We start from the raw sequence: 9,210 nt of genomic DNA, 5'->3' as shown, positions 1-9,210 counted from the left end.
AATGAAACATGCAAGTAACTGAGCAATGCTACTAGTCCATTGTTACACAGATATTCAGAGATTCACAGAGTCTGTGGCCAGAAGGGATTAGTGTGATCATCTAGTCTGGCCTCCTGTATATTGGAGGCCAGCAAACTTCCTCAAAATAATTCCTAGAGCAGATCTGTTAGAAAAAGACCCAATCTTGGTTTGAAAAGTGCCAGTGATGGAGAATTCACCACAATCCCTGTAAATTGTTCCAATGGTTAATCACACACACTGTTAAAAAAATTATATTTTATTTCCAGTCTGAATTTGTCTAGTTTCAAATACAGTTATTGGATCATGTTAGACCTTCCTCTGCTAGATTGAAGAGTTCATATTAAATATTCGTTCCCCCCTCTAGGTAGTTACAGACTGCCCTCAAGTCACCTCTTAATCTTCCCTTTCTTAGGCTAAATAGACTGAGCTATTTGAGGGTCTCCCTACAAATCATGTTTTCTAATCATTGAATCTTTCTTGTGGCTTTTCTCTGCACCGTCTTCAATTTATCAACATCTTTCTTGAATTTTGAGCACCAGAAGTGGACATCATATTTTAGCAATGGTCACACCAGTCCCTAATACAGAGGTAAAATAACCTCTCTACTCATATTCAAGATTTCCCTGTTTATGCACCCCAGATTTCACTAGCTATTGGTCACACTGGGAGCTCATCTTTAGCTGATTATCCATCATGACCCCCAAATTGTTTTCAGTCACTGTTTTGCAGGATAGTGTCCCCCATCCTCTAAGTAAGGTTTGTATTCCTTATTTGCAATATGGAATGTGGGTGCAGCTAGGATTTGGTGCCATAAATCTAGGTAGCAGACAACTGTGTGGTGTTAGGGTGGAATCAGTACAGATCTACCCCCACAGAATGCTGGGTGAGTCCTTGTCATATTTCCCGGAAAAGAGGGAATCAGGTGGAGTTAGTGTTGTAGTATTTTTAGTGTAATGCTCAAGAGGTGAGCCTTCTATTTGTAGCAATAGGGGATCCAACTTGGCCAGAAATGGATTTTGGATGTACTTTGTTCCATCCTTCATACTGCATTTATAAAGCCACACCATGGGCCTATTTCTCCTATGGGGTAAAGTGATGAAGCTCTGTTGACTTTAAAGGAGCTGATCCAATTTACACAACCGTGATAACACAATTGAGTGATTGTCAGAGGTGAGGAGCACTAACATCACCAAGTCATTGAAGGTGATGAGCGCTGGGCAGCTTTGACATTCATACCATGAGGAAGGGGAATCAGGGCCATTCTCTCTGTTACTTTAACCCTGACCATAAACTTTCTCATTCCTTCCCTAGGCATCACACAATGTACTGAGGAAGAAAATGTCCAATCAAAACACTGTGACTGAGTTCCTTCTCCTGGGATTCTCTGACATTTGGGAGCTGCAGATTTTACACTTTGTGGTGTTCCTGGTGATTTACCTTGTGGCTCTGGTGGGAAATCTTCTCATCATCACAGCCATAGCACTTGACCATCATCTTCACAACCCCATGTACTTCTTCCTGGTGAACCTGTCAATCCTAGACCTCGGCTCCATCTCTGTCACCATCCCCAAATCCATAGCCAATTCCCTCATGAACACCAGGTCGATTTCTTATTCTGGATGTGTCACACAAGTCTTTCTCTTTATCTTCTTTATTTCAGCAGATTATGCCTTATTGACTGTCATGGCACATTACCGACATATCGCCATCTGCCAACCACTGCACTATGAGAGAGTGATGAACAGGATGGCATGTGTCCAAATGGCAGCAGGTGTGTGGATCAGTGGTATTCTTTACTCTGCTCTGCACACTGGGAGCACATTTGTGCTATCTTTCTGTGGAGGCAACATGGTGGATCAGTTCTTCTGTGAAATCCCCCAGCTCCTCAAGCTTGCCTGCTCTGATTCAGACCTCAATGAAACTGAGGCTGTTGTCTTCAGTGCATGCTTATCCTTAAGCTGCTTTGTTTTCATAATTGTATCATATGTTCAGATCTTCAAAGCAGTGCTAAGAATCCCCTCTGAGCAGTGCTGGCGTAAGGCCTTCTCCACCTGCCTTCCTCACCTCACTGTGGTCTCTTTGTTAATTTGCACTAGCATCTTTGCCTACCTGATACCCACGTCCAGCTCAGCATCAAGTCTAGATCTCTTGGTCGGTGTTCTCTACTCCGTGGTGCCTCCAGTGATGAATCCAATCATCTACAGCATGAGAAACAGGGAAGTGAAACGTTCATTGAGTAAACTGATAGGCTGGAGGTTATTCAGCAAGAATAAAATGTCCATATTTCTCCTTTGATTACAATTTCATTTTGAGTTTCCTTATAAATATAATCGGCTGATGACAATATTGCCTCCATGTGAACTTACCATGCAACATCTTTATGCAAAATTGAGTATTTACACGTGTAAAAATCCAGACAAACATAACTCAAGACAAATAAGACTTAATTTAGGTTTAGAGTAATGTAAATGAAATCCAGATTCTCTCTCTCTCTCTCTTTCTGTCTCTCTCTCTCTCTCATCAACCTTGCACATAAAATGAGCAACCATAGCAAAGTCGCTAGTGGGGTCTCTGGCTCTTCTTATTTTTTAGGATAAAAACTCTGATCGAAGTATCAATGCATTTGTTCATTTTGGATTTTTTTGTTTGTTTGTCCGTTCTTTAATTTATATTTTTGGAGTTGTTTGATACTTTTATTTGTTTCTTTGTTGCAGTTATGTTTGAGGTGGGAAGGCATGGAGAGATGGTTACTCAAGGCACCATCTGAACTGCTAAACAGCCATCTAACCCCCCTTGTAGACAGTATTATGTTGATGGGAACCACATTTTCTGTCAGCATAGCTACTGTCCCTTAGGAAAGTGGATTAACTACTGTCAGTGTAAAAGCTTCTTCACTTAACCACTACAGGGGTACAGCTGCATCAGGGCACCTATGCCGATGCAGAGTTTTAAGTGTAGACTTGCATTTAGGTACCTGTTAGAGGATGTGGCTTAGCACACACCTATCTGGTCGGTATTTCCCATAGATTAGTTAGGTACCTCCCTACAAAGCATACTGGCTTCGCTGGATCCCATTCTTCAGTGTCTGTCTCTCCCTGTTCATTGTACAGGGAGCTTGGGCACCTAACTCAGGGTTTGCAAATACCAGTGATTTTCTAAGTGCCCAAAGGTTAAGTGCTGAGATGTTCAGGGTTGCAATACAAAATGGCCAACTTTCTAAATGTATCTGAGTGCCTTGTGGGATTTTCAAAAGTTGCTAGGTGCACAACATTCATGAAAACTATGAATTTTAGGTACTTCAGTCCTTTTGAAAGTCCTTTTTGGCATCCAAAAACCTTTGAAAATGTGGCACCCAAGTCCTTTTGTGAATCTATCCCTGAGTGTCTGAAATCCCCTAAGAGGCTTTACACATATAAGCTTGGACAATTAGAGAGAGATCCAAAATGTTCCCAATATTGAGGGCTTTGGAAACTTCAGCTGAGTGTTACCAATGGCTCCTTCCTTCCTTGACCTGCTCCTCACAAACAAGGAAGAATTTGTAGAGGAAACAAGAAAGCATAGGAGCCTGGGAGTCAGTTACCATGAGATAGTCAAGTGCAGGATCTTGACACAAGGAAGAAAGGAGAGCAGCAGGGTATGGACCCTGAACTTCAGAAGTGCAGACTTTGACTCCTGCAGGGAACTGATGGGCAAGATCCCAAGGGGGAATAACATGAGGGGGAATGGAATCAAGGAGAGGTGGTTGTATTTTAAATATTCCTTATTGATGTTGCAGGAACAAATCATCCCGATGTGTAGAAAGAATTGTAAATATGGCAGACAACCAGCTTGGCTTAACAGTGAAATCCTTGCTGATCTTAAACACAAAAAAAGAAGCTTACAAGAAGTGGAAGCTTGGACAAATGACCAGGGAGGAGATAAAAATATTGCTCAGGCATACAGGAGTGAAATTAGGAAGACCACATCACACCTGGAGTTACAGCTAGCAAGGGATGTCAAGAGTAACAAGAAGGGTTTCTTCAGGTATGTTAGCAACAAGAAGAAGGTCAGGGAAAGTGTGGGCCCCTTACTGAACAGGGGAGGCAACCTAATGAGAGAGGATGTGGAAAAAGCTAATGTACTCAATGATTTTTTTTTGCCTCTGTCTTCACGAACAAGGTCAGCTCCCAGACTACTCCACTGGGCAGCACAATATGGAGAGGAGGTGACTAGCACTCTGTGGAGAAAGAAAATGTTCAGGATCATTTAAAAAATTGGATGAGCATAAGTCCCTGGGGCTGGATGCTCTGGATCCGTGGGTGCTAAAGGACTTGGTGGATGTGATTGTAAAGCCATTGGTCATTATCTTTGAAAACTCATGGCAATCATGGGAGGTCTTGGATGACTGGAAAAGGGCTACTGTATTGCCCGTCTTTAAAAAGGGGAAGAAGGAGGATCCGGGGAACTACAGACCAGTCAGCCTCACCTCAGTCCCTGGAAAAATCATGGAGCACATCCTCAAGGAATCAAGCACTTAGAGGAGAAGAATGTGATCAGGAACAGTCAGCATGGATTCACCAAGGGGAAGTCATGCCTGACTAACCTAATTGCCTTCTTTGAAGAAATAAATGGCTCTGTGGATCAGTGAATAGCAATGGATATGTTATTTCTTGAATTTAGCAAAGCTTTTGATATGGTCTGCCACAGTATTCTTGCCAGCAAGTTAAAGAAATCCTTGTCAGAGCTCACAGTCTGGAGCAAAAGTCCATTGTATTGCCCCACATTGTGCAGCACCCACATCCCCTTCTTTCTGCTCTAATTGCACAGGATTCTGCAGTCAGTTATAGGTCTCTCCACAGGGCCAAACTCATCCCTGGTGCATCTACATGAAATCAGTGAATTTGTATCCAGGATACATTAGGCCAATTCTGTTCAGCTATTCTCTACTCACTCGCCTGCTTATGCTTGCGGGAGATAATCACATCTCTGTGGCCCTCATTGGCATTTCATAGAGGATTCCCCTCTTGGTCCAATAGTCTGATTGCTTTAGTTGCTATCAATAGCTGAACTCCTGGGATAATGTTATGTCCTTCGCACAGCAGGCAGCACGTAAATGCAGTGGCAGGGCCAGGAACTTGATTGTTTCCCAATAAGACATCTTTAGAGAACAGGACAATTCCTGGCCTTAGGGTCCCTGGACTTTTGAAAGGAAATGAGGTCTCAGTTCACACCCCATTTCCATGTGAATGCTACAGACTGTGCAGAGTACTATGGCATGGGATAGCTCAGGAGATAAGAGATGAAATCCCTGCTTTCATCTCCAAATCTTCTGTTCAAATCCAAAGGCAATGGCTCTGTGTCCTTCCCTCTTCTGATCTCTGTGAAGAGGGAAGATTTGTGTCTCAACTCCTTGGACATATAATGATAGAATCCACCAACAGCCCATTCATCCAAACTGGGTCCAATTGATACTCGGTTAGCAACCTCAGCAGAGACAAAGAGACCATCTCAGAAGTGGGAGGGGGTAGTTCAATCTCTCAGTCCCAGTCACTTCATGTTCTATCCATGGAGACTGTGATAGCCATCAAAATGGACAATTGTTGCCAGCCAAACATTGGGATATGTTATGTAGGCATGAGTTCAAAGCTGGTGCATACAATAAAAGAGTGAGCTGTGTGATAACTTCAAGTCATTTTAGGTCTCCATCAATGTTTGTATGTGATGTCTTTGTTATTATTAAGACAATATTTGAAATAATTATTTGGAGCCACATTTGCAAATGTTTCTTTTATTCTCCACCCCCAAATTACACCATATTGGCACATGCAAATGACATATTTAGGCTGGAATGTCTATGGAGTCTAAGGTAGTGCACTAGAAAGAAATTTAGAAGAACTCGATGCAGTCCCAGGTCCTCAAAGGTTTTTAGCACTTAACTCCCATGGGCCTTGGCTCATTGATTTGTCAATGGCATATGTAGTGACTTTGGGCAATAGGCAATACTTAATGCACCACAGGAAGACTAGAAGTCACCTGATCCATTCACAACCTATACAATTTGTGTCCCTAATCCAGCAATCAACTTCAACACTTTTCACTCACCCCGACAAGGTTATTCCTCATCTATTCACCATAACACTCTCGCACCTCAACTAATAAGTCCAGTCATGCTACCTCTTCTATCCATCACTTCATGGAAAATTTGCAAGAATGAGTATGCCTCAGGCCACATCCTGAAGGTCAAGAGATTTGGGCTGTAGCATGAGAAGGCAACTCTAGTGTCAATGAGCCACCACCTATTTTCTCAAGTGTCTCAGCAAATAATAATAAACTGGAGTACAATGAGCATCACTACTGAAATAAATAGCACAGCATTGCATGAAAGGAAACTTCAAAGGAATTTGAGATTTAAATTCATAATTATTGTGTGTTTGGACAAGAAGCTACTATTGTGATGGTACCTCCCATAAGGCTTTATGGAAATACGCTTAGAATGTCTTTTATGCTACATATGCCATGTGACATATCTCAAAGGTTATCATCTACTGACTTTATTAATCCTATTAGTATGCATGTATCATTTTTATATTCAGGTTATGAATGTTATGAATATTGGCAATGTACTGGCTTGATTTCTAAATAACCTTAGTAGAGCATTTGGTCAGTTCCTGGAGAAAGGAATGTTGAAATTAAATATCTAATGGAGAATCACATAAAGGACATGGATCTTGAAATTCTCCAATCCACTTAAGAAGTCTACTTGAGGACCTTCAAACTAGCATGTAAACAATGGATGCTACCTGTAAAAACTGTGAGTCATGCATGGACATGTGACTTGCCCGGGTGACTCCTAAACTCCATCTTGCAGCTGGACTTTGCATAGGGGTGAGGAGGGGGGTCTCCACCCACAAGAGAAAGTCTATTTAAACTCTCAGGAGACCCCATCCGTATTGTCTTCAGCTGGCTTAAGAGAGAGCGTCCCCCATACAACTCCCCCCCCCCCTCGCAATGATACTTGGAAGAAACTGGAACAAAGGGCAGTGACTGCAAGAGGTGTAAGTGATTGCTGGACCCAGCCTAAAAGATTAGTCTGTAAAAGGGAGAATTCTGGAACTAGTGAGGATCTTATCTGTATTCAGTTTGATTAGACATAGATTTGCGCATTTTAAATTATTTTGCTTGATGACTTACTTTGTTCTGTCTGTTACTACAGGGAATGTTAAATCCTACTTTCTGTATTTAATAAATTCAGAATATATATTAATACCTGGGGGAGCAAACAATTGTGCATATCTCTCTATCATGGGTATAGAGGGCGAACAATTTAGGAGTTTATCCTGTAAAAGCTTTATACAGGGTATAATGGACTTATATGGGTTTAGACCCATTTGGGAGTTGGGTGTCTGAGTGTTAAAGACAGGAACACTTCTGTTAGCTGCTTTCAGGTAATCCTGCAGCTTTGGGGCAAGTAATTCAGACCCTGGGTCTTTGTTGGCGCAGACGGGAGTGTCTGGGGCCCTGAGCTGGCAAGGAAGGCTGGGGTAGAAGTAGTCTTGGCAGATCGGGTGGCAGCTTCCAAGGGGGGTTCTGTGATCCAACCCATCAGAGCTATTATTTAGACCAACTGAGTAGCTTTGTTTTTAAGAAAACTCATTTTATCCAATAAGACAAAGAAACAGAGCATATTATAATGTATTAATTTAAAAGGCTCAAAGCTGAAAGGTACTGCATGTAATGAAGTTCTTGTAAAAGAATAATGGAGTAAGAAACATTAAGAGCAATAACAACAAATGATAAATAGTCACAGGAAAATCATGAGTTAGACATCAGCGGTCATAGACATAAAAAGAGGCATGATAATTTGGCATTGATTTTTCACGATCTATCTATCTATCTATCTATCTGTCTATCTATCTATCTATCTATCTGTCTAACTACATGATCTTATTTTATCTATTGTATATGTAGTACACACAACTAGGCACAAACATGGTTTAATAAATATTAATTAATAATAATTACAGCAACCAGCTTCAGACATCTAGACACATTTAGATACTTGTGTGGATGAAAGACGAATAGTTACATAAAAAGCTACATGTTGAAGTGAATGGCTATATTCAAATTGTAATGATTAAAAGATTAGCTCAATCTCTTCTCCCTGCTCTGGTCTCTAACTTCAAATCTTCTGGTCTAAGCTTTGTGCCTATCCCTGTCTTAGGGTGGAATCATGTCATTCCCCATCTCTCAAACTGGGTCCCAACTGTGATTTCTCCAGCTGTGTTTGGTACCTGCAGTTCTTCCCACAGGAGCTGTGACAAATAGTAAGTTGAGTGACTAGATGTCTTCACCATGCAAAATGTGATTTATTTACCACAATAGGAACAAAGCATAACATAAGAGAAAATATGAGCACTTCCAGATGGATCACTACAGTAGTTTGGTAGAATCAAAATTTTGCCTTACTATTCAGACTTAGTTTGTTTTTAGGAACCATTTTAAAACCTTTCTCTTCCAAATATCTTTCCACCATAGGAAAAACAATACAGTATTTATTTATTTTAATAAATTTAAATAAATAGCAATAATACATACAGTTATATAAGGCTCTGGGTGCCCTAACACATCACACATGACACAATAAAATCCCATCAGCATTAAAATAATCACTTGAACAGACACCGGCAGAATCTTTTTTTCAATTCTTTATTAATGGGGAAAGCAAAATGTCAAATCTCTCAGAAAACTCCATCAAGGTGATTCTGACATTGACACCTTGAATAGATGACAAAATAAATGGATACCACAATTTAGTCAGACATACTCCACCCTCCCAAGCTTCTCCCTCCCCCAGAAAAGCCACCTGAAACAAAGAAACAAGTCAACGAATGAATCAACAAAATCAAACAAAATGAAAAAGAAACAAGGAAACACACAAGCCAAAACTCTCAGATCCCAGGCTATAGGTGACAGTAGCCCTGTAAATCCCTATGACAGATAGGTAGGTGCATATGTAGATAGACTCTGATCTTGTGCACACTGGTGTAATGTTATTCTAACTCATCTGACTTCAGTGAAGCTAGCCCAGATTTCATGATTTCATCAACAGATTGCACCCAATGCTCTCAAAGAGACAATTTTGTCATCAGTTGATTATATCTACAAAGAAACTCAGAATGAAATCACAATCAAGTTGCAGGGATGGACATT

At 40.9% G+C, this 9,210-nt stretch overlaps 1 protein-coding gene across 1 annotated transcript; it reads left to right on the top strand.

Moving 5' to 3' along the window:
- Positions 1-561: 561 nt before the first annotated feature.
- LOC127031314 (olfactory receptor 14A16-like) lies at positions 562-2,316 on the top strand. Its single transcript, XM_050918064.1, has 2 exons — positions 562-609; positions 1,333-2,316. The coding sequence occupies exons 1-2, from the start codon at positions 583-585 to the stop codon at positions 2,314-2,316; spliced, it is 1,011 nt and encodes a 336-aa protein (XP_050774021.1). The 5' UTR covers positions 562-582.
- The last annotated feature ends 6,894 nt before the right edge of the window (positions 2,317-9,210 follow it).

Source organism: Gopherus flavomarginatus, chromosome 11 (genome assembly GCF_025201925.1).
Source record: "Gopherus flavomarginatus isolate rGopFla2 chromosome 11, rGopFla2.mat.asm, whole genome shotgun sequence".
NCBI classification, from domain to species: domain Eukaryota; kingdom Metazoa; phylum Chordata; order Testudines; family Testudinidae; genus Gopherus; species Gopherus flavomarginatus.
The sequence above is the reverse complement of the archived record's forward strand: the minus strand, read 5'-3'. Positions and strand labels throughout refer to the sequence as shown.